At 32.9% G+C, this 26808-nt stretch overlaps 1 protein-coding gene across 1 annotated transcript in view; it reads right to left on the bottom strand.

Annotated features, from left to right (window-relative positions):
- Window positions 1-6568: 6568 nt before the first annotated feature.
- LOC124374426 (neurabin-2-like) overlaps window positions 6569-26808 on the bottom strand; it is a 31891-nt gene continuing 11651 nt past the window's right edge. The window contains 12 exon segments of the mRNA XM_046832639.1: window positions 6569-7303; window positions 9177-9341; window positions 11081-11107; window positions 11110-11232; window positions 14638-14691; window positions 17422-17568; window positions 18531-18698; window positions 19910-20170; window positions 21323-21469; window positions 22130-22325; window positions 24262-24384; window positions 26334-26354. Coding sequence (XP_046688595.1) covers window positions 6914-7303; window positions 9177-9341; window positions 11081-11107; window positions 11110-11232; window positions 14638-14691; window positions 17422-17568; window positions 18531-18698; window positions 19910-20170; window positions 21323-21469; window positions 22130-22325; window positions 24262-24384; window positions 26334-26354 — 1822 coding nt within the window. The 3' untranslated portion in view covers window positions 6569-6913.

Genomic DNA, 26808 nt, shown 5'->3' with positions numbered 1-26808 from the left:
ACCCTTTCTATTAGTGCGGCGATTCCTCGTGTGGATCGTTCTGTTGTTTCCCCAACCTAAACCATAATAAGAAGTTGTTTACGTTCACGTTCGTCAAGCGGACATAGTGTAGGTGAAGACAACTACAAGCAATACGATAAACTCTTTTGTACTAAAGTGCTTGAAAATGACAGGTCACACTTGATGGGGCTTTACATTTAAAATTTTTGAGCTGCCCCAAAATCCCCCCATTTTGGGTTTTTTGTGAATGAAGCAGTAATATTATGCCCAAAAGTTACCTCATAATATAACATAAATGTGTGGCGAGTTTAGTTTTTCTCGTGGTAGTGAGCTGTTACAATATATTAGTCGGGGGTCCTCCAGACTTTTTATTAACCCTGTATATATATATATATAGTATATATATATATACAGGGGTGCTGAAAAGTCCGGGACGGTCTTAATAACTTTTTGAACTAATTACAATATAGAACCAAAATTTACATTCAAGCTTTTGCTCATATAAAACTATTATTTTATGTATTTCACCATGATATCCTGCTTATGGGGGGACGTCCCGCTAGGGGTTGGTGAAAATTCTTAAATAGAAGCATAGGTGCGAGTCGTACATCAAATTAAAAGCTCTTTTTAATTAGAAACATTTTGGCGAAAATCTGATGTTTAAAACAGTTGACGCATTACAAAATGGCGGACACTCAAAGATTATAAAATACAGAATTTTTCAAATGCAAACATTCTGGTTGTTAGAGAGAAAACTGAGACACTTAATCTTTTATTTTACTTCTTTTACTTCAAATCACTTACCAAAACAGTTATAACAATTAATGTTCAAAGTGTTTGCCTTCAGTTTGCTGACAATATCCCAATCGATTGTAGAACGCTGGGGGACGTCCCCCATAAGCAGGATATCATGGTGAAATACATAAAATAATAGTTTTATATGAGCAAAAAGCTTGATTGTAAAATTTTTGGTTCTTATATTGTAATTAGTTCAAAAGTTATTAGACTGTCCCGGGGACTTTTTCAGCACCCCTGTATATATACAATCATCGTGCCGATGTTCAACATCAAAATTTTACTTAGACCCGTATCTGCACATGCTGTCCCCAACACAATAAAACCCTTTGAAAATTGTTTCTCCTCTAATTGGCATCAAGAAGTTTCCAAAAATAATGACAATAAAGACTACACCAAATTAATTACTAAGAAGATATTGAACAAAGCAAACATAATGGCTCTCTCTTCAATCAAAATCACCAGTTTGGATTAAATTTGGAAGACACAGTTAATTTAAATTTAAATTTATTATTCAAACATTTGATATCTACTCTCTGTGTTTAGGAAAAGGTTACATGTTTAATTAATTGACTTGTGTTTTGAATACCATATGTTTTTGTTGTTTGAAAATGTTTTATAAACCTTCATTCTTTTGTTTGTTTATATTTTAATTATATACATGCTTTTGATAATGTTACTGAAAAGTAACGAAATATTAAGCAGCATTTCGATTTGAAGAAACGTGTTTTGCTTTCTTTTATACCTATATATATACAGGGTGTATATTATGTCTGGAAACACCCAAATATATATCCTTTTTAATAATTTAAATATTAAATTTGAAAACCTCTTACAATCGTGATTAGAGATTGGGCATCTACTTTTTGGAAACATGTTTTTGTTATGTCACACCAACGGGAGGACGTCCTGCCGAGGGTATCCGTGAATATTCTAATGGGAAGCCTATACCTTGTGATACATAATTTTAAAGGTAATTGCTTACTGAATTGAATGCCACAAACCGCATCTCAAAGGAATTATTCTATCAGAAAATAGAGCATTTTTAGTATTGAAAATTTTACTGATGTTCAACAATGTAATTTTAACATGGTTCTTGCCACAAAATTGTGTTACACTAATTTTTTAGCATTTTTTAAATGTTTCAATTAAAATAAAATAAACAATTTATTTTTAAGCTGGTTTCATTAGTACAAATTTACCAGTTTTTATTACAATGAATTAAAAACTTATGAGTCACTTTCTCTGATTACTTATTGAATCTGTACTTGGTGTTTTCCAGTCAGCAGGAAGGTTTAAAGAGACAAAGGTCACTAGCCTATGAGAAACATTATTGTGTTATTTAATTCAATCATTGGTCTACAAGGTTTCAGTTTGTTGAGCATGGAGCTTTCACTAGACAGGTCTAAGCTTGGGAATTACAAATGGACAAAGGTCATATCATTCCTGTCGAGTTAATCAGTGTCTCTGAAGCATTGCTGTCAACAAGTTATCTAATTACAGTAGTTCAGTTTTTTATTTGGCATTTTAATGGAATTGTCTTGAAAGAGAACGAATTTACTCTGTTGATGATGCGAGGATTATGGCGATCGTCAAAGATCTTTATCGGGAAGTTTGTAATTTGTTTTAATGACACTTTCCCAGAAAGGGAATCCCATAAGTGTTTCAAACAATATCAAAAAACTATTGAGCGTTTTGAAATGGACAGGGAGTGTACGTAAATCGGCCAAAGTCGGGTAGGATACAATCTTGAACAGATGAAGAAACATGCACTAGATGTTTTGCAAACATTTATTGAAGACGCCCACATACATCGCTCAGAAAAGCTGCCAACAGCAACATGATATGCACCCTATGTCCTGTGAGTAAGATTTTGAAAATTAATAAATACAAACCATTTAAAGTTCATTTAGTCCAACAGTTAAGTGAGGATGATTACGACAGAAGAGATTGAGTTTTGTGAACTTGTGGATGCGCAAATGTGATGACAATAGAGATTTTCTGACCAACATACTATTTTCTGATGAGGCAACTTTTTTTCCTAAATGGCAATGTTAACAGGCACAATTGCCGTTACTGGGGCTAGTGAAAACCCACATTGGATTACTGAGTCCCATTCACAGCAACCACAAAAACTGAACGTATGGTGTGGAATTTTATGTAACAAAAATTGTTGGACCCTTTTTCATCAATGGAAATTTAAAATGCCGAACTCTTACTTACAATATGCTCCAAAATGAAATAATCCCAGCTAATTCAAATTGCATCAGGATAAATACTTTGATAATGTATGGTTTCAGCAGGATGGTGCTCCACCCCATTATGGGAGACAGGTAAGAGAGTATTTGGATTTAAGGTTTCCTCATAAATGGATTGGCCGAAAGAGGAGAAATCGAATGGCCTCCAAGATCTCCGGATTTGTCACCAATCGATTATTTCCTATGGGTTCATTTAAAATCCAATGTTTATAGAAGAAAGCCTCATAATTTGGAAGACCTAAGAAACAGGATTATAGAGGAGATTGCTTTGATAACTGAAGAAATGTTAGGCAACTCTGTCGAATCATTTTACACAAGATTGGCTCATTGTCAAACCGTAGAAGGAACACAGTTCGAACAATTGCTTTGACACCAAATGCAGTGTAAAACGTTTGTTGTAAGACTTTTCTAACAGCATACATTATTTTTTATTTCTAATAAGAAATCAATAACATAAGTATTTCCATAATTGTACTGTAATAAAAACTGGCAAATTTGTGCTAATAGAACCAGCTTAAAATGAAAATTTTTGTTTTAATTTAATTGAACATTTAAAAAAAATGCTAAAAAATTTAGTGTAACACATTTTGTGGCAAGAACCATGTTAAAATTACATTGTTGAACATCAGTAAAATTTTCAATACTAAAAATGCTCTATTTTTCTGATAGAATAATTCCTTTGAGATGCGGTTTTGTGGCATTCAATTCAGTAAGCTATTACCTTTAAAATTATGTATCACAAGGTATAGGCTTCCATTAAGAATATTCACGATACCCTCGGCAGGACGTCCCCCGTTGGTGTGACATAACAAAACATTGTTCCAAAAAGTAGATGCCCAATCTCTATCACGATTGTAAAGAGGTTTCAAATTTATATTTAAATTATTAAAGGATATATTTGGTGTGTTTTCCAGACATAATATACACCCTGTATATATTGCAGGCTGGCTGTTATACTAGGGAAGCCTGTCTGCAAGTAATGACCAATTCTCAAAACCATTCAGATTTGTTTGCTTATCAGTTATATTTGTGATAAAGGTGGCTGCTTAGTGTATTGAAATATGCATTACTACTAAATTTAGTGACTACTTTGGAAGCCACTTTTATACTTGTCTTTATCTACTACTAGTTATTATGCGATATAACTCAAGGTGTAGAAAGTCCCACACGAGCTTGATAATTCCCGTACGATTACAGGTAAAGCAATAAAACTTGGTACATCATCACTGCACCTTTAAATCTACTTTTTGAAGTAACTACCATTTTTATCATGTCAGGAAGATGACCCGCAAGTAGATAGAAGAAAATCTTAAATTAGAGGATAAGTCGAGTAGTACATTAAATTTAAGGTCTCTATTAGTAGAGTAAAATGCCGCAAATCCAACCTGAAAAGGTTTACTCTTTAAAAAATTACGCTGGTTTAAAGTTTGAAACATTTACAACATAGGTCCTGTTCTAGGGTTTAAATATTCTTGTCTTGGCTCAAGTTGTGAAGGTTAAACTTAGAAAATGAATACTGGACTTAAGAAATTGTTTTTAAGTTAGTTATTGACTTCAAATACAAGGGAGGATGGTCTAACAATTTTTAAATAATGTACATCTTGAGCTATGCTTACGATACATTTCCCCCCTTCCCACAACTTCTTGTAGACTATCCTTTATTGGATGTGAAGAGTCACTTACTACCTTCGTCCTCTCACTCACCTCTTCGTCCAGTCACAAAAAGCTTTACAAATGTATGTAACTACATTTTAATTATATTTTTCTTCTGAATGTACGACAAAAGGTGATTAATTTTAGTTACGACATGCAAATTTCTCAGTTATTAATGGAAGAGAGAAGAGAGCTGGATGTACATGTTTTACTGTATTCACTCATGCAGTAATTTTTCCAAACATCTGTTATGCTTTGTCAAACTTTGCTTGCAGCTTGACACAAAAAAATTAAGACTATCCTTACTAGACTTCAGAATAGTGTTCTGCAATTAGTTTATTATGTTAGAAAGTTAGACCGTGTTAGCAATTACAGGAAAGATGCTGGGGTGCTGTTTATTATGGAGTATTGAGACAGGTAAAACTGTCCAACTTCTTCAGCAAGTTCTTCTGACTGAAAGACCCTGAACATCTGAGGAGAAAGTTAACTTTTAGGCATGAGGTGGACATGTGAATTACTTGACAGGATGGCCTGTTGCTAAGGACTCACTTAGAAACTAGAAAGAAGACTTTTGCATTATTTGGGTCACAAAAGTACAATGTTTTCCCCATTCTATAAAAATATAAACTACTCTACATTTTAGCAAGATGTTAAAAAAGATTTATTTGAAGTTATTTATATTCTTTAAGATGAGGTATCCAAGTTCCCAGAATAGCCAAGCTGTGTGCAGGGCTTGTGCAGTGCAAAATAATATTGGTAGCGCAACTCATCGCCATTTCAGTGTCGCTTGGATCGTCGACCTATCTTATTCTATTCTTCTAGAATGACAGTTCTTCCTGTTGTTGTTTTGTGCTATTTTCCTGTTTTATGATCACAAGTCGTGAGTGGAGAGTATGCGGCTGTGAAATTTTGTTTTCTGCTTGATAACAATGACTTTGAAACCGTTAAAACGTTGAACACAGCCTATAAGATGCCGCGATGGGAAAAAAAACTCAAGTGTATAAGTGGTTTTCTTGATTTAAAAATGACATCTCCATTGACAAAATTGTTCTCAAAATTGAAGAAATTGAGCTTTCAGACCATCGACATATCATTGATCAAATCTTAGAGATTAGTAGGTTACCTTGGAGATCAGTTCAGTGAATTTTATCTGAAGATTTGGGAATGAGAAGTGGCTCTCAAAGCTTGTGCTTTGCGTTCTGACTAATAATCAAAAAGTACATTGAGTTGAAACATGTTGATGATTTGAAAGAAAACTCAAAACCAATCATGTTGTGTTCAACCTTAAAACAGTTTTAACAGCAATTTTACCGAACAGGAAACTAAAATTTCACAGCCACACACTGTTTTCTGAAACTTGCCATTATGAAAAAAGAAAATAGAACAAAACAACAACAGAAAAAAACTGTCACTACAGAAGAACAGAACGAGCCACGTCGACAATCTAGGCGACACTGAAATGGCAATGAGTTGTGTTACCGACACCTAGCAGCAGAAGTTTAAACTGCATAAATACCACCCATAGCAGAGCTATTCCGAGAACTTTTGGGTATCCCCTCATTTTTTTAGAATATTGAAATTACTTTGTAGAATTTTTGTGACAATGGTTGTCTTGAAAAACAGATACTTTGAAGAACGCTTCCTTGGTAAGGACTTTATTATTATTATTTTATTACACTAATTGTGTGTGAAAAGATACTGACATCATATCGCACAGGAAAACAGATCCCACTACATCCTTAATGTTAAATATTTCAGTAATTATATTAATGACCATAACCCATGTCCTAGCCATTTCTCAAATCCCACAACAAAGCTAGCAAACTAACAGCACTCTAAAATGCTCATTAAAATCATGAAGGTCAAAAAAGAGAAATTAAAGTTTATTGATAAGATTAACATTAACAAACAAAGAAAAATATGAGGAAATTAAAAACCGTATCTGGATTTAAGACATAATAATAAGAGTTAACATGGTTCTATTACAGTTAATAAGCAATGTTAAGTTTCATCGGAGGAAATTGTGAACGGACTCCGAGGCCAGGGCTTAGCATTACACTTGACTGGAGTGTAGGGGCGACTGTTGAACATCCAGGAATGACAATCTTTAGGACTGACTTTTATTTGATTGCTCTTCAATGCAATGTTTTTTGATGTCTCACTATTAAATTTTTTTTTCAAGCATTGCACCAGACCATCACCAAACGCTAAGTCACTGTTAGGTGAGAACTTTTTAGTTTCTGACATTTCAAAATCACAAACACCAGGTTCAAAGTCACCCGAACCCGACAGTGTGTTTTATTGAAAGCAGCGAATTCTACTTTAAAATCTTCATCATCTCTTTCTAAACTTGTTTTCCTCCCCTTTGTATTAAAAATGTTTCTGCAAACACTTTTGATTATATCGCAAGAAAGAGTCTTCTTAGTGTTCACTTGGGAACACTGACTGGGATCGATATTCTCCAAGAATGATCCCACATTCTTGTCAGTGTCTTCTGACGTAAGAAACTCAGAGTCGGAGCTTGGACAGGAGGAAGGATTTAGAGGGATGTTCAGTGAAATCTCGGAAAAGTCAGACTCAATGTTTGGAGGAAATTCCTGTGGGGAAAAGGACAGTATTAGGAACAGTACAAGAATTGCTACAAGGGCGGTTTGATAAGTCAGTAACTTTTTGAATTTCCCATGCAGTAACTTTAAATGCAACAGCGCTGCAATCAACTGTAATCTATGAGTGGACAACTTTCTAATTTTGAGCAAGCTGCATCGTGCAGTTGGTGTTTAATAGCCATTCAAAGCAGAGAAGAAAATCACTGACTTATCAAACTGCCCTCCTAATTTATACAGTAGAACTAAATCCTAGCTGTTTCTGTTGACAACAATGAAGCCAATTTTTGATGTACAAAACATTGACACTTTATAATCCATGCTTTTTCATGTTAGCATGATGGAGTTTAACAGTTTCATGATCAAAGACAATGTTGGCCTGATCATTCTGAGATTTTATGTTACACAGATTTACCATTTTTCCAACAGACAGCATCAATATACTCTGCTATTACTATAAACAACTAAATTCGGCTGTAATTGCTGTTTTGTATCAATCTGAGCTCGTTTTACATTGCTTTATTGTGATGTACTGTTTAAACAGGTCTTTTGAATTGTTGAATTTATTTTTTATATTTAGTTACTTAAAATAAATAATAATTGTTAAAAGTACATAAGTTCTTAATTTTACACATTGCTAAAAATTAAGTTGATTTTGTGACTTTTTATAAATTTACATCCACTTCTGTAACTAGGACTTAGCTTTGGGCAGGGAGGGTGGGGGTTGAAAATGGTAGAAAAGAGTACACTACACTGGGTAGTATGGAACTAATCTGAATACATCTAGATTTGTATTAATTATATATAGGTTTAATTAAGGTAAAACACTAAAGTGCTGCATTCCAGATAAATTGGGTTGAACCTATACACATATTTTATTTACATTCAGGCCCTTGTGGAAGGTTTTCTATCCCTCTCATCCCTCCCTTATACACCACTGTATACATCTTAAAATATTTTTGGGTTACTTTTATTATAGTTGATCAAAAAACAAACATAATGTGTTTTTTTATATTTCAATTAGGTCAAAATGAATAACACTTTTAATATGAAGGATTACACAATATCCCACATTACACTACATCCACATCCCTCTGATAAGAAGCTTTTTTGTCCTCACAAAATGTTTTTGTGTAAAACCTCTTTAAGATCAAAGATTTCTTTATGATCATAAAAGAAATCATTAAGCCTTTTAGTTAACTGACTGCCTGAAGGCAATTCATATCAATGAACTTCCTTTTATTAAATTTCAGGCACATGCACATGCACATTTCAAATGGTACATTAGTTTACAGTTTGAATACCTGGTCAATTTGTACACAGTCGGGTAACTTTTGATTATTTTTATGAAAACCCTAGAACCTAGAACAGTTATGGGCTCAGGACTGTTTCACTGAAACAAACAAATCCAACAGACGTACGAGGTAGAGTCAAAAAGTTTACGGAATCGATTAAAATATACAACCTGTGCTCTCACGGGGAAATTTGTTTTGCAGCAGTTGGTACTACTTCTGGGGAGAGAATACCTGTAGGGTTGGTACGCTCAGTTGCCATTGTTAGAGTGTTTTCATGTGTCTACAAGTTAACCTTTCTCAGTAAAAAAAATGGCAATTAGTGAACAGCGATCAAACATTAAATTCTGTATTTTTGCTTCAAAAATTAAAGAACTTTCACAAAGTGATATCCAAAAGTGTTTTGAACACTGCATGAACGTTGGGACAAGTGTGTTTTTGCAGGAGAAGAGTATTCTGAGGGAAAATAGACTTGTAAGTTTTTAACTTCAATTAATAAATATATTATATAAATCAATTCCGTGATATTTTTGACTCTTCCTCATATTTTTATCAGTGTGAAAGTTATAACTGACCCGATCCTTGAGTGCCTTGACCAAAGCGTTGTACTCTGTATCCTTCTCCTGCAGCAGCTGCATGTAGAACTCCTCTCTGTGCAGCAGATCAGTCTCCCGCTGCAGGAACTCCCTCAGCAGCCGCTTGGCCCGGTAGTACTTCTTCTCCAAGATAATATACTGGCCCTGCACAAGTCGTGGTGGTAAAGATACATCGGAATCACAGCACTTTATCTACAGTCTTTAAATGTAACTTGTAAAATATACTACAAAAATTTCCTCTGCACTCTAGTAACATGTTGGCACTGATCATGTAAAACTGGAATAGGGAACAATATATATATCACACACTATTGATAGGTGTCAACTATTTGTTGATACTGTCTTGTGCAAGCTTACCTTTAAAATGATCGTTGTCGCTTGTGCGTTGATGAACTTTACAAAAAGTACTTTTGACATTTTTATAAAAATTTTAAAACAGATTGTATCTTGTAAATTTTGTAATGGCAACACAACTGACACCATTTCAAGTAAAAATTATTTTTTGCTCCTGGTTTGTGTACAAGCACAGCTCTTAAATGATCGTTTTCACTTATGTGTTGACAGATTTCATTGAGAAATTTATATTTGGAATTGGCATAAAAATTATTAAATAGTCGGTATCTTATACATTTTAAAACTATATACTGGTTCATTGAAGGAGAGCTCTTCTCATTGGAAAAACTATTTTCTATTATTTCTATAAAAGAAAACTCACAATATTCCAATAATTTTGATTTTCTTATAAGGCCTTTTGACATTTAAGATGCCATCGTCAATTGTAAGTTTTCTTTTATAGAAAATAATATAACTGGTTATTTTGTTATTTAAGAAAAAAAATAACAATTACGTTTTGTTATTTACGTAGCCTAGGTTAGAGAGGGCTTCTTAGCCCTAACTTCGCTTGGTAAAAATAAGACTACTTTACTATTTGACTTCAAAATTTTCAAAAACATGGTTTTTGTTAATTTTAAAGCAAATCACAACATGTTTTTTATACATTTTCCTCTTATTCATTACTGCCCTATGTGTAAAGTGGTTTTACTAGCTTTACTAGTTCAAGAGATATAAATTTTTTAATAAAAAATACATAATGGTGGCTAGCGGCTAAATGACACATTTCTCGACTTATATTTATAGGACATTATTTGTTTTGGAATGATGAGTACTATAAGCAACAGAATTTTGTGACACCCTTTTATAAAAAACCGATAGATGCTATATGACACGGCTTGTGGAAACGATAACTATGCTAAAAAACCTTAACAAGTTCATTGAGCAGTCTGGTGTACCATTCCGTTTCAATTTAGCAGTTATTCAGACTGTAATAAAGTCCTCAACTTCATTATTTATGAACTTAGAGCAAAAATAAAGTGTTCTGTGTTCTGGAATGCTTATAATGTTTCTAATCATTTTGTGATTAAGAGTTTGTTTGTGTCTCGAATAGTTTCTGAGATATGAGTACATGTAGATCCATGAGAATAAATCAATATTTCTGTTGTCAAAAAAATCGACCTACTTCTTCTCTTCCCGTATCCATAGTATTACCACTGTGAACAGATATTTTTTTTTTCTGAGTCAAGAAAAGTGATGGTTATATTCTCATGTATATGTACTGTATTAGCCATGACTAAGTGAACAAATTGTTGTAGACAAATTTGTAGTGCACATGACGTTAATAATTACACAGAAACATTGCTTCCATTTCTTTACACCTGTTTTGTAAAATATTGTATGCAAAAACATATATGTTATAACAAATATTACATTGGCTACCAAGATTAATCGGCTGTATCTGAAAAGACCATTATTGTTCGATTCAATCGTTTGCGTTTTTGTTATGTAAGACACAAAAGTATATACAAACATGAGCTTGTAGATAATACCTGAGACTGTTCAAGCATGTCCTGGTATACGTAGAGACATCCTTCCTAGACGCCGCTAGGGAGCGCTCCACGTCACGCACGCGCGCACTGGCCTGTCGCAGCTTTTCCGCCATCTCCTCCCTGCCACTGCCAGCCTCCTCCAGCTCTTCCACCTTGGGATATAACAATGCTGTCAGAGGGGGAAAACACTATTCAATTAATTTAGTTTCATATAGGGACAAGTCCATGAATTTTTAATTCCACGATTTTTATTCAATATTATTGCCCTAAATGTTGATTCTATTTTACTACCAATTCTTAATTTAGTTAATAAAAAACTCTTTCTAATCACAAGTTTTCTATAGTTCATAAAACTTAAACACACTAATTTTGTGAAAAGCAGTTCTAAAACAATAAATAAATATTTCAACTTGAGTGAGTTCATCGCCATATATTGATTTGTTTGTAATTGCTTAACACTACTTTTTTGACACCTGAAGCAGAGGATAGATTCCAATCCTTGAAACCTAGTATCCTATTCTTGTAACATATAACAATGACAAATGTCTGAAATCCAGTTAACATTTCAATCAAGTTAATATACTACTTTAAGCGAATTAAAAATTACAATTAATCTTAATAATACCACTAGTGAAAAAAACATTAAAATGTAATTGTAAAGTTGTGATGTATTAAAATCCAATTAAAATGTACACTATTTTAATTTTTTTGTACAAAACAAATTTCAGACAGCAAAACCTTTTAAATTTATTATTTTATACTTAAACTTTAAAATTTTCAATCTTTCAATGTGTAACGAGACTCATCTTCGAAATAATTTATTTTCATCATAGTATGGTGATGTGGTTCTGAGCTGATATTTTTGTATAAGAATATTAAACATTAATTAGCTGATCGACTTAAAGTTATACAGCCAAAGTACGATCAGGCATCCTCTCCAGATTTATTTAACATCGTAATATATTGATCTGCAATATCTAGCGCATCCGTGTGACATTTAACCAGTGTTCCCCTAAGAAATAAGGTATTACTAACCAATCCACTACAATTTGGTGAAACCAATTTGAAGCTAGTTAATGTTAAATTTATTTATTGTTATTAACTGACCTACAACATAATTTGAATATTAATTTTATAGAAAACAGTGAAGAATAAACATTCCAAATGTATAGCATAAATTTGGAATTTCCATTTTGTTTTAATATTTTAAAAGTCTGTTACTTTTTCTGGACAGACTCTGTAAAGTACAGGGATTGACAGTTTTAACCCATGACCACTTTTAAACTTAATCTCTTTTTTTAATAGGATGAACTTATGCCATATAAAATTTGGAAAGCCTAACATAACTAAAAAAACAATAGTATAGCCAACACAATAGTGAGCAACTCACCATACTTAATGCAGAATTACAGTATAATTTAATTTTTTTTTCTTAAAATTAACAACATTATCTATTTATTTATTATAGCAGTAGGTGCATTATAATGTTTATCATGGTAATGTTATGAACAATTTAAGCTATTAATTGTCTGCATGAATCACCTTACAATTATGAATTAACTAATTTATTTTCAAATTGGAAGCCAAGTTATTTACTTTCTAATTTTTAAAGAAAATGAATGTTTTTTATAATTTAACACATGGAGGAAATACAAAAAACAACAATTATAGTGCTGTAGACTGATATCTTACTCTGTAGGTTATGGTCTTTGGTTTAATAATAATTCTCAAAACAACTAAGGTTTCCAAATTAAGCAAGCATAGTTGCACATATGCCATGCAGCATATAATTAAACGAGAAAAGGAATAAATAATAATGATTTCATTTATTTGCGTAACTATTATTAATATAATGTAAAAATATAAATATATATGTACCACAATGAATACCAAACTCTACTAAACAAGAATAAAACTTTTCTTAATACTGTAGTATTTATTAAAAATTTTATGTATGGAAACTATATTTCTTGGATTGTCTATCATAAAAAATACACAATCACCCATTAATAAAAGTTTCAGTTAATTTTACAATATAACAGTATATGTTTACAAAGTATTGCAGTAAAAAATGCTTTCTCTGCACCTTTCGACTGAATATATTTTATTAAAAATGTAACAATAATAATTTATTTCTACTGTACTTTTATTTATCTTACTCTAAAATACAGGAATTGAAATATATGCAGGTTATTGTTGTGAATAAAGCCTCTTTTCTATACAATTTAATACACCAAAAATTACATAAAAATGTAATCTACCACATTGAAACATTTATAAGTTCAATTTACGATTGTGTATAACGCAAAAAATCCATGTATTTTACACATAAATTATTAAAATGTATTGTTTAAAAGACATTTGCAAATGTCTTTTCAATAGAAAGTGAATAAGATAACAAAAGCTTAAGATCCGAATCACAGATTAATTTTGTTTGGATTATCTTGAAAGAAACCAAATACAACTAAACGTATCAGAAACGGTTTTTCGTAAATTTAAAAGTTCATTTAACTGTCATGAGAATCTGCCCCAAAGTTCTGAGATATGTTGTGATGGACTTGTCAAACTTAAAGAAAGTTGAAAGCACTTTAACTTTGGTATCAAAGGACTTCAAAAGTAGAATTTTCCATAGATGGAAAATACGAAGCCACTACATTCATAACATGAAATCAAAACACTCACAAATCAAGCTACAAGTTTAAGCTTCCAATGAAAATTCTGAAGTTATATATTACAATGGACTGACAGAGCTGGGAATTAATAGCAAGTTGATTAGATGTATGCTTCATTGCCTTAGGCCAAAAAAACGACAGAGTTTGCGTAACAGTGTGAAACAAACCACTGCAATGGTTTACATTAACGTTGAGCCCATAGGCATTCAAGTTCGGCACAACTTTTAGGCACCAATCTGCTATGGCAGACATCTGTATCCCAAACCGCTACGTCTAAAGAAAACTGTGTACATAACTTTTTTCATCATTGTAACAATAGTTTCAAACGCCTTTACTCTATTTTCTTAGCAAATTGGAACATTAGAAAATTGTCTGTATGACTAAGTGACAATAACAAAAATACACCTGTAACCAACCACTGCATGATTTGCCAGCCAAATCTTTGTCAATCAGGTTTTATTATGTCAAATTGATAACCCTCCTACATGAAAAAATATTCCTCACACTAAAAATGTCTACAAAATCAAGACCACTGTTATGGATCAAATTTCTATCATACCTTTAATTCATGTTGAAGTGCCAAATGTCATAGGTTGAACACAACATATTTTCCTTAATATATTAACTTTCGTTTTAAATTTTCATCACAATGTTGCAAATTAAGATCTATCTCACAAATGTTTAAATTTGGTAAACTCAGTTTCATGTGATGCTATAGAGATATATATCGTTCTTCAGTATCTCAGAACTTTTAGGTTGACCCTAGTAAACAATAATTTTTTTGAGATTAGTGTGCCCGCCCAACACCACGTCGTGTTAGTACAAGCGTTAGTATGGAGCAAGCTGAGACATGCGTTGACACGGCAGCAAGAGTAAAGATCTCACCCTAGCCTTCAAGGCGGCCACTTCCGCATCGGCCAACACTACACGTAGTTGGCTCTGAAACAGTCCACACGTAATGCCCTATTGTTGGCAGGTTATATCGCTTCCTCTCCTCATCAGGAGTTTACATCACAATTTGTGCAAGTTACCAAGATCTAGCAGCCATTGAGGATACAACGTAAAAGAAAGATGTTTTACAATTTCTTTGTAAAACTTTGTACGTATAAGTTATGATGGCTTTAGTCCTAGTTTATTCTAGAACTATAAATAAAAAATGGATAACCAGGTATTCTTGTTAAAAAATACATGACAATTATTGAGACACTTTCAAACTTGCGTCTTTATCAATTACACTCACATGAGAGAGATTCATTTGAGCTCGAAATGGCTTTTACGCTGAATACATAATATTACAGAATGTGCCAATATTTACAATTTAAACAAAGTACATTGTAAGAATGAAAATAAGATTGAATGCAATACACCATATAATTTATAAGTGCAGCACCAAGTATAAAGTTTACAAAAGTGACATAATTAGAGGTATAAACTGCATCAGTAATGGAAATACCAATACAACATGAAGACTTGTATTGAAAATTCAATACGTTGTAACAGAGCAATTCCATACAACTTCAATAAGGTGTTGACAGCTACTGTCACTTTTCCGTTTAAAATAAATATCTGAGTCAAGCCACTTAACCCCTTAACGGTTTTTTTTGAGTACCTAAAATTATGTTGTTTTTACTGAATTTTATTTTTACTGTTCTTTTCAGAGAGAGTTTTGTATAGTTTCAATATACTATTTTTTGTAAAAAAAAAAAAATACTTTTAGTGTCTTTTTTCAAATTGTTGTTATTTTTTATGTATCATCCACTAAGTTATTTTCAATTTCTGCGTCCATGTTATCACCACGCAAACGAAGCCAATCGTCTATTTGTGAATAGGATATTTCCATGGTACAATAAACACATGGTATAAAACCATAAAATACTCCAGGACGGGTGACATGCAACAACACGTGGTAGCTGTCTGCACTGTGCGACTACAGCGAACTCACTAAGGTGCAAACACTAATGACAGAGGAACAAGGAATTGCTGACAGAAAACGCTAGTAGAAAACGCTAGAACTAATTGTGCTACGTGCAGTTGTCATAGAAATGCTTCTTGCGCAATATTACGGAAGATAACGGAATAAAACTGAATAAAACGGGAACAATATAAATATTAAATCAGTAGCACACTTCTACGCAATTGTTATGAATGTATTATTTAAAAAACCGTGAAGGGGTTAAAAATCGTAAAATTTAAAACCAAAACCTAACGAAATAAAACTAGCTCATTTTTGAGCAAAAGTATTTCCACTAATTACACATTAAAATTGTATGTTATTCCTCTTTGAATTCAACATGAAAATTCAACTATTTGTTCATTTGAAACTTTCTCTCGTGTGAGTTAAATTTGCAGTCAGAAGCAATAATAGGAATTTCTCAACTATTTTAATGAATATTTACTCCTCCTCATTTATCACTGTAGACACAGAGAATTTTCAACTTCAAACCAAAATTTTCTCAAAAAATCTCAGAGAAAAAATTAGCAAATTATTGTTTACTTCGTAATAAATATTATGTTATCCATTTTAACACCAGATTTTTCCTTTGAAACTTAAGATTGATCCACTTATATTAGTACTAATTTTGCATAAAAAATGCTTTAGAAAGTATATATAATACTTGTCAATACACATTTTTTAAATTGGACTGATGTCGGAGACTTGCAGCTCTGAAAAAGAAAATTGTAGACGGGTATTCATAGAAAAAAAACAGCATTGTTGTACCTCACACAACATGCTCAGAGAGGTTTAATGTGGCTTCTGAATCTCCTTGTCGCCTACATAGTTCACAATAATACACTGCCTTGTTCCAATTTAATCCAACAACACTGTAATTAAGAATATTTCAGAGGACAAGTGATTGAGCTATTTTGATGTTGAACATTACTAAACAACAAAATTTCAAATTGGTTTTCACATAAAATTACAAAACTTTATGTAACAAGAGTTGGCTACTTCACAATGAGATCAACTAAAAAATAAAAGAAACAATTAATGTTCACAAAAAGCCATTGAAACAACTGCGTTAATGTGTTGTTATAACAGACTTCATTCCTCCACACAATCAGAAAATCTATCATTGAAGAATTTTTTGACAAGTGAACACAAAAGTGGATTATAAAGTGATGCATTCAATGTTAAGGTGTAACGTTAATATTTCATGCTCTTGTTTGAACATGCAAGAAGAAAATACCAGATTTATTATACCCACACACTTGTAAGTTTCCAACTTTTACATCAATTTTTTTGTTCTTATTTGATTGTATTTTATACACTAATCTTTACACATAAAATACACACAATGCAGTTTAATGTGTACATACAAAACATGTCCCAATACTGTGCTGTATTATTCAACAGAACAACTCGATTCTTTTATTTTAATTTGAGTAAACAATAACAATAATTTTAAGTTCAATAACTTAAAATAATTATGAAACTAACACACACACACTATGTGTTTAACTTATGAAATTATTCAAACATTATTATTTTAAATTTATTTGAAAGTGCAGGTTTGAAAATCTATTTAACTGTACTAAATTGACAATCTTTCCTTACAATTACTTGAAGAAAAGATATTTACAAAAAAAGTTTCCACACAGATTAGTTTCTGTTATTCATAAATTCCAAAATAAATCATTCATTTAAATGGTCTCATGATGACAACGCACCTCTTGCAGCAGCTGCTTTAGACCCTCTATGCCGATGTCCTCGGCTGGTCTCACATCCTCAGTTGACAGCTGATTGTTCTCCTCATCCAGGAACTGGTTCCGACTGCGTTCCAGTTGTCTACGGTGTTCCTCTCGTTCCTTGTCCGCCTGCCAACCAATATTCCTTCATCACTTTAATATCCGTAACATAATATCATGGAGTACCTCAAGGTCCCATTCTGGATCTATAATTGTTTATATTCAAGAATTGTAAATATGAGTAAGTTGACCATATAGGCATATAATGAGTTAGTAAAAAAACCAAAATCTCAACTATTTGTTAAAAAAATCCACCTGGCCCAAAAAAGTAACTTCTTGTTGCTAGTTTTTTTTTTTTTGTAACTAGCAGGAGTGGAGTAAATACTAGCAATGATTATAACTTTGTATCTAAGATTTTCACAACTGTTCTATTCCGAAAATTAAATAGATTAATAGATGCCTCTACAGATCTGGCCTAACTGATTATTGAAACTATTGTCGTTACAATGTTTACTCGTAAATCATATCCATATTGTCTTATTTTAGTTTATTGTGTGCTTATAATTCATGAAAATACTATGAATGTGTAACGTATTGAATTCTGACCGCCAGAAAGCAAATTGGGATTGCGTGTGAAAAATGTGAAATCGATTAGAAAAATCAATACAAAAAAACCAGTGGTACTCTCTATTGGAGTTTCGTGTTATGTTAGATGTGGCATGCGGATATAACCATATGATACAGCCACATGTGTAATACATACGGGGTAAGCTTAAAAACAAAAAACAGTTTGTCATTTCTTTTTCTAAGAAATTAAAAATAGATTTAACTTTGGCAATAACAGAATCTCTAAATTATTGCTAACTGAACTGAGACCAAACTTTCTTTAGTGCTTTAAGGGTTAATACTCAAAATGATCCAAATGGTTTTTTCTTCATGCAACATTTATTTTATTAATCAGGTGTTAATATTTTCCAAAGTACTATTTACTTGTGTTGTAAACGAATCTTACTTTTCGAGACTTTTTCATATCTGCAAGAAATTAAGATCTAAGTTTGATAGAATTCTTGTAAAGTTCGTGCTGATCTTACCTGTAATGACTGGCGGATTAATTGAGCCACCTCGCTGTTATGAGGATCCTTCTCTCGGCCGATAACAAACTTGACCTGTCCGCAAGTGTTGCGCAAGACGGATGCGGCATACGCTTGCGTAACACCCACCAGTGACTTGCCATCAACCTCGATAATCTGGTCGTTCACCTGGAAACCAAAATGATTTTATTAACAGTCCATACACTTAAGATAGATCTCCAAAACTAAGTTGGACCAAACGATTGAGTGAAGTAGGATTTTTATTTGATTCAACTTTGGAATTTATGTTAACAAAAAACAAATGCAGGTAGGCTGGATATTATTAAAGCCGTACATGGAATTGTGATATGGAAGAACACATAGACTGATACATTAGCACGTAAGAAACAAAGCTCTCAGTCCCCTGTCTGTTACAGCTTTTCAGAAATTAGACAATTTACGAGGAGCTGGATTGTTCATAAAAGTGGATAACCTTTCATTGACACCATTTATCAATCACACAGGGTGTCTACTGATGAGATTCCAAAAATCAGTGACTTTAGGTGATGTTCAGTGAACTTTGAAGCAACAAATCTTTGACCTTTAATTGAGTTTTTTACAACCATTTCAAAAGTAATGTACAAGAAGCAACTTCTTTACAAAGCAATATGTTAGGGCATATTTCGCTAATTAAATTAAAAAGTACATGCATAGATTGAAGAAACATTTTTTCAAACAATAATCTTACCTTAATGTGTGCACAGTAATATTAATTTAATTTATTATTTTAAGTTGATTTGGTAATCAATCTATGTTTTAATATACAAAGTAGGCCAGAAACATGTTTCTAGCGGTGGGCATGTCATATATACAGAACTGCAAGCAAAATATTTATAAACAGGTTTTCATACACAAAGTACATCGAAATCATTTTTCCGCGATCAGTAATTTACGTAATTCCAATCAACTATAGCTCGGGAATATACACAGCAGACTCGCAGCGATGCATGAAGGTCAGTGCAATTTTTTGTAGACATTATAAAATGCTAGTGACAAATCTAATTTTATCCCATCTCATAAACTCTTCATTTGTTCCTGAATTTTCCCATGACAAACTAAAAATTTCAAAGGTAATTTGAAAATATAATATTAATATGAAAAAAAATTACATTTAAAATCAGTTAATAGAGTTTCTTAAATTAAATTGCCTTTTACATGCCTTCTTTCTTCTTTACAGCCTTATTCTAACAGCAAGCTATAGATCTGCAGGAAGGTATAACCAAAGAGAATGTGCCAAGCAGACTCAGTGGTCTAGTTACATAGATGTGAGCGTCAGTTGTGCAATCACTGTCATTATATTTACGGTTTTGTCTCCATCGCTCTACTGTCTGTGCACTCACCTGTATCCTGCCGTCCCGTGCTGCTGCCCCGTTCTCTGTGATGGTTTTGACAAAGATACCCAGCTTCTCCAGACCAGCGTCTGCGCCCACTCCCATGCCGATAATGCTCAGCCCCAGTCCCTCTGGCCCCTTGAGCAGCTCCACGTGTAGCATCTCCAGCTTCTCTACTCGCTTCTCCAGCTCGTACTCGGCAGACGCCGCCACTGGATCCACATCCTCATTTCTCCGATCGTACTCACTCATTGAGAATGTGCTGTAGACCTGCACACACAGCTTGTATAACGATTGTGCTCTAATAAAATGTTAACTCCTTGCATATATGTAACAATTTGTTTACAAACACATTTATAATTAGTTCGACAAACTAGCATAAAACTCAAGAATTCTGCCCACAGACCAAGTGTCCTACATGGTGTCAGGCATTCCTGTACACAGAAAAAAACCGTCAAGCCAAAATAACATACTTAATAAGTGTTCCATGTCATAATAGCCCAAATACAAGTTTTATTTTAGCCTACAGTTAAAAAGTTTATATCTGGAGAGCTGGTACTGACAAGTGGTGGATTAATGGGCCATTTTATCTTTATTTTTTTATATTTTACCAAATAGCAAATACTAAATATTAGTGATACACTACGTATTTATAGGCCATTTAACCATTTTACTGGTGGAACTTTTCCCTATAATAGTGTCCTAAAAAGCAAGTTTTAAAATATTTTAGGTGTTTTGGGTTTACTGCAGAAGTAGTATATAAAACAATAAATTTAAAATGTTTTAAGCTTTTTTTGTATTTATACAGAAATTATTATAATTATGCACAAAAGTTATTCTATTTACAAAATATGAACATAAAATAAAATATTGTCAGTATTTTCTTATAAACATATAGAATTTACATATATTTACAAACAGAGAGAATCAGCTGACTACTCGGAACAATTAACTGATTGAAAGGACTAAGGATTATTTTATGAAAACAATTCATCTCTGTATAAAACTTATATTACACTGTATCATTCAGTTAGTTATAATTTTCTTTGGGAAGAATGGAATAAATATTTTTGCTGGATAATATGGTGGTGGTACATAACATTGAGTTTCCATATTCTACTATTCTATTTCTTTCATATCCTTGGTATGGTTGCTATACTGATTGTAGTTGGTCATTAGTTGGTTAAGCTTAAGCCAATCACAATAAAGCTTCGTTCTTTTCAACTCCAACTCATCTTTATAGAGAAATGCTTGTTATGGCGTTTCGGTTTAACATCTGTTGACAACGAAGCCGAAATATTTCAAGAACTCTATTATGTAAACAAATATTTCGATGCATTGTGAACTGGAAAACTTAGATGATAGGATATGACATCCGCTGCGTAAGCCTAACTAAAAAAAGCTAGATAGAGATCATTTTACCTTGATCGGCCCTTGGCTGAAGGTGACCTTGGTGTTGGCCTTGACTGGTATATTAGCGTCCTCTTCAGATTCTGATTCCTGCAGCCCTGGCATCTCCATCCAGAAGTGTCCATCCTCGTAATAGTGGATGCCCTTCTCCTCATACACCTATACATAAATGTTTTAGTAACTCTTGCATTTATTTTAGTTCACTTAATTGAATCTATCCAGAGCTCAAGTACATACTGAGATTTACTGTCTCACTAATTTTTACCATTCTACCAAGCTTTTACTGGTGTCCAACTTTGGAATCTTATTCTTCCCCAGGGTTATCTTTCACTTGATGAATATACAGATTCTAACTCTAAATTCAAATCTAGGATTCTGCTATTTTTGGTGTCACGATTGTAAAATGCCAAGGAAAATTTCCTGCAGCCATCCTAAGTATATTAGCAATAGCGGAGCCAAATGGTACACAAGGTGAGATTATCTTCTTTAACTTGTTCCAAAAACACTGGAGGAACATCGGAGGGAGCACACTTCCAAAGTGATGAAGCAATGAAGTAAACCAAACTTCTAGTTATTAGTGGCAGATGGATTTAGGAACTTGTTTTTACAACTAGTACCTTAATAACCATGGAATTTTCAAAAAGTAAGTTTAGGTCTAGTTTTGTTGTAAATAACATTTTCCTTTGAGATCCTTCAAATGTCTGAAGTCAAACCAAAATGTTCTCTAATTATTTTATCACCCTTGAACAAGTTCCCAATCACCGAATTACATCACATCACTTTGTGACGGCAATGCAGCTCAAACATATATAACCATACCTCTCTGTTAGGCTCTGGAACAAACCCTTGGTAAGGGTCCTCCTCCTCCTCCTCCTCTTCCTCCCCCTTGCTGTCGAGATCGTCGAGGCTGTTGACAGAGAGGAGGTCGGACTGTGAACCGAACTGGCTGCTGTCCTCCATGGTGGCAGTGGACACTGCCAGCAGTGAATCCTCCTGGCGGACCTCACTCACCAGCCTGGCGCGTAATACAGAGTGGTAAACGTTAATAATATAAGAAAACTACATACTGTATTGAAATTATTCATCAAAATCTTCACAATAATTTTAACTGTTCTGAAAATGGAAAAAAAACTTAAAATATTTTGAACACACTGAAATAACGTAACACATGAAGTAAAGATATATTTGCAAATATCCGAAATTCCAAATCAAACACAAACAAAGATTTAAATTGGAATCAATATAAGAAAATTCGGACATAAAATGAATATCTAGTATGAAATTAAACAAGTAAAATCATGACAAGGCACTTCACAAATAGGATTAATAAGAAATTATATTGCAACAAATAGTCACGCACTTAAGTTATTCATAAATGTCGCAATGTTTGGGGTAAGACAGTACACTGGACAAAAGCAAAATAGTTTTTGTTGTCTAATGAAGTGGAAAAATGTAAGTTACCTAAACTTTCAACTTAGTATTTTTGTCAATTTGGGTAAAAATTATTCGATTCATGAGCATTGAATTGAAGCATACAATTAAATTCAAATCTGATTTAAAATTTTACAATTCACATACAGTACCAAAATCATAAAGATCCTAAAATTGAATTTTTACACGTGTTAGGATAATGAATGGATCTAAGGTTTTGAGAGTAAAAACTATTTTTTTAAATGCCACTAACTTATGACATTTCTTTTTCAACACTTACACAATATAATAAATAAAAAGAATTTTCTGAACACTCTGAATACTTATACAAAATATTCCAGCAAAACATATATAAAAAATTGTTTATAAAAGGATTAGTGTATTCCTTGAAAAAAGTTATACTTTGGGAGATGACCTGCATGACTTTGGATAATAATGTAATAATATTATTACAAGATAGAGAAAAACAAAATATTCCTCTTCTTCATAATAAAACTATGTATTGAGATACAAAATGTTTAAAACACATTGAGGTTTTAAACTAAAAGATTACTTGATGAACTTATGGATAAAAATGTAATTTTAATGGTTAAAACATGTAACAAACTATATTATATTGATTAATTAGTTGTTATAATTTGGTGATCTTTGTTTTGTGCAGGTTAGATAATTTCTAAATTTCTAAAAAGTAATAAGCCCAATTGTTTATTTTCATGAACTAATTAATTGTTACTTATACATTGAAGCATTAATGTAGCCGTAAAGACAATGAATGCTTAATGTACAGATTAATTTTATAACATGAATAAAAAAGTTTGGTTTGTTTTTTATTTTTCTTATATGTCATTATTGCCAGCTGCAGATTAAAGATTATTCAACAATCAACAAAGTTGTCAATCTTTGTTCTACTTATCTACTTGAGTATTTCCTTTCGAAATATTTTCAGAACACATTTTATAATTTCAATTTTCTATAACTTTTTGTAAATCTTTTAATATTTTTCAATGTTGATCCACAGTCCAAAATCTTCAGACAAATTGATTTAATGAAAACATTGAAATGAACATATAATTGAAACTAAATTAACAGAATAAAAACTAACAAACTTCATTGAATAGTTAGTTAAATGTTACACAACTGATGTGTTTTTATTGGATATGAGAAACTAATCACTCTACTTTTTAAACTGAAATTAGTTGTAAACGTTAATAATTACTTGCAGAAATTTGTTTCTTTACAACTGTTAGCTATTATTCTAAAACAATTACCAGTTTGTTAACTATTTCCTAACATATATTTCAAAAAATAAGTTTCATAACCTACCTGTTGATCAAAACATCCCTCAGTTGCCTGGAGATAAGGGTACAAAAGAGCCAATATATGACTGATAATTACCTCCTGCCAATAAATGTGTGAGTATTAATGTGAACATTCGTAATCAATTCAGTTTCCACAGCTACCTTAACTGGTGACTTCACCACAGCTACCTTAACTAAGGTGACTTCACCGTAACTACTTACCGGTTGTCCAACGACGCTGACAAGACGTCTTGCAACCACTCTGGCTCATCCTTGTCCTTCTCTGGACTGAGCAGTCTCACCACCTCCTGTGCCTCCTCGTCCGACAGCAGGGCCTCGTGGCTACTGTTGTTTCAACACAGGATATGTTACTTCATAGGCTTGTGTCAAACGTTATGGCAAAGTTCAAGGAGGGGAACTTTACTTATCTATGTTTTAATAAGAAATTGCTTGATTCCAGAAAATGGTTGAATCCGATTCCAGTTTTGATTTTAAAGGTTATGTCTCAGACATCACCTCTGAATCTTATTACAATACTTTGAAAAGTATGCTCCTCGTATTTTGGTGAATTAAAAGCATCCGAAATATTTATTTTAATATTATTCCAAGATTAGAAATTTACCAAAGAAATTTAAACTAAACTGTATGTAATTTAGATTTGGCCACAGAGTTTATCATCTAAAGTAAATATTTCCTATTGGTTCAGTGTGTAGCACAGTTTGGCCTTCGGTAGTGTAAAAGGCATGTTTTCGGACATGGCTCATTGAAGGATACAGAGCATAAAAAGATGTTGATTGGGAATGAAAGGGTAATATTGATATCTCATTGTAATGTTTTGAGATTTGAGAGATTACTTCATACATTCATTTATCAGATCTTTACTCTAGAGTTCACAACCGACACGATCTTGAGCTGGTAATTACTTCTGTGCTACAAAACTAACCTGTGCACTTGCATACTAACAAACCACAGGGTTTTGTATTTTGATGAATCATTATAAATCTTTAAAAGAAAACAGAATTTGAAAACAAATCACTTAGAAGATTGAATGATTGATGACAATGGTTTGAAATTGTGCAGCATTCAGGATTTTCAGGAATTGAATGCTAAACAGAACTCTAAGAACATCAATTGTGATTGTTAAAATAATTATTGAAGATCTTAAGAAGTAAATAGTTGGTAAGATTCATAGTATTAACATCAGATCAATAAGGATGGGCTCAAATCACAAAACAGAAAAATATTACCAAAAGAACATCCCCTGAAAAAATGGGAATCAAGTTAAAAGAAGGCCTCAATAAGGCATGGACATATCATGGTTTCTAACAAGAAATGTAGAAGCAATGTTAGTGAGGCTAGGTTATTGAAATAGGAAATATTCACTGAAGAAAAAGCAAGAAAATAGAAAAATTTTTAGGTTAGCAGTATTGTTAAAAATAGATATTCTGTAGGAGGTAGGAGTGATACGGTTTGGCTTTAAACTTACGGAATCTTTACCTGTCCTCTCTAAAGCTATTTAAAATAACTTTATGAATTTTTCTTACCCTTTTAGACAAAACAAAACTTGGCAAAGCAAAAAATGTATAGGAAAGTTAGAATATGCTTATGAATTTTTTCATTACTTGTTAAATTTAATTTTTCTGATTCTGTACTATTGAAAAGGGATTCTATACTGATTCTATACTACTCAAAACTGAACAGTTTTAATTTGCTTTGTAATCTTAACTTAATAGTACACTTTTATTCTGTACCTCATCTCTAAATAATTTTCCAAAACTGAAAAATCCAAGAATTTCTAAAGACTTGGGATTGTGAAAAATCTAATAATCCACTTACTTTACTATACTACTTAAATACATTAACTAAGCAAGGTTTTTTTGGATTAGAATTAACCTTGCAATATTATAACAGAGGATGTGCAAGAAAGAGTGCTGCTCCAAGTACAATACATGCAAGAAAATCTTGAAAATACGACAGTTGCAAAGAAGGTGTAAACTGCTGTACGACAGAGAGATTGTGTGGAAGGAGTTTACTCTACCTAATGAAACTTACTGATACGGACACAACGTAATGGTAGAACGTTACTTACATAAAAACTCAATCCAACCAACAGTGCGATTGTGCTCCAATATAGCTTGCAGTTTTGTATCACGTGAGTAATTGATCAAACTGATACTGGTCACCGATAAACAATGTTACCAGTGTGTTTTATATTGTTTTAGTGTTGATAAATTTGGAATGTGAAAAAAACACATTTTTGCAGATGGATCTATGTATATAGATGAGGGACTTACCGAGATCTTTTTGCGAGGATCCTGAGGACGGCAGGCACCGAGATACAGAGACAGAAACACAACAGTCAGTTAGTACAAGCAGCTGTAACATTGGCTCTACACCTGTTAGCGCATGATCACTCCCTACTGGTTTACGCATAATCTTTACACAACTGTTGAACTCAGAGTAAAAGAGAATGTTTTGAATTATCTTGGTTAAGACCCAACGGCCTCGTCGAGTGGGTCAGTATGGGTCAAAGCAGTCAGGCTGCTTCTTGGATGGGTGACCACTGAACAATCCCATCCTTAGAAGCAACCATACACTTGCCTGCCACCTGTGGTGGTTCAGATGTCACCTTGAACTGGGGGTCGGCAACTTTTCAAGGTCAAAGAGCCATTTAAGATTTTTGTTTGAGGTAGAGCGCCGCATAGGCAGGGAGAAACAAAGAAATTTGCTGATGGTAATATAGGCCAAAAATCAAGAAAAACTAAACGT

The sequence above is a fragment of the Homalodisca vitripennis genome, unplaced genomic scaffold, assembly GCF_021130785.1.
Source record: "Homalodisca vitripennis isolate AUS2020 unplaced genomic scaffold, UT_GWSS_2.1 ScUCBcl_8338;HRSCAF=16410, whole genome shotgun sequence".
Taxonomy (NCBI): Eukaryota; Metazoa; Arthropoda; class Insecta; order Hemiptera; family Cicadellidae; genus Homalodisca; species Homalodisca vitripennis.
Note: the sequence above shows the minus strand (reverse complement) of the source record. Positions and strands in the feature narration are given on the sequence as shown.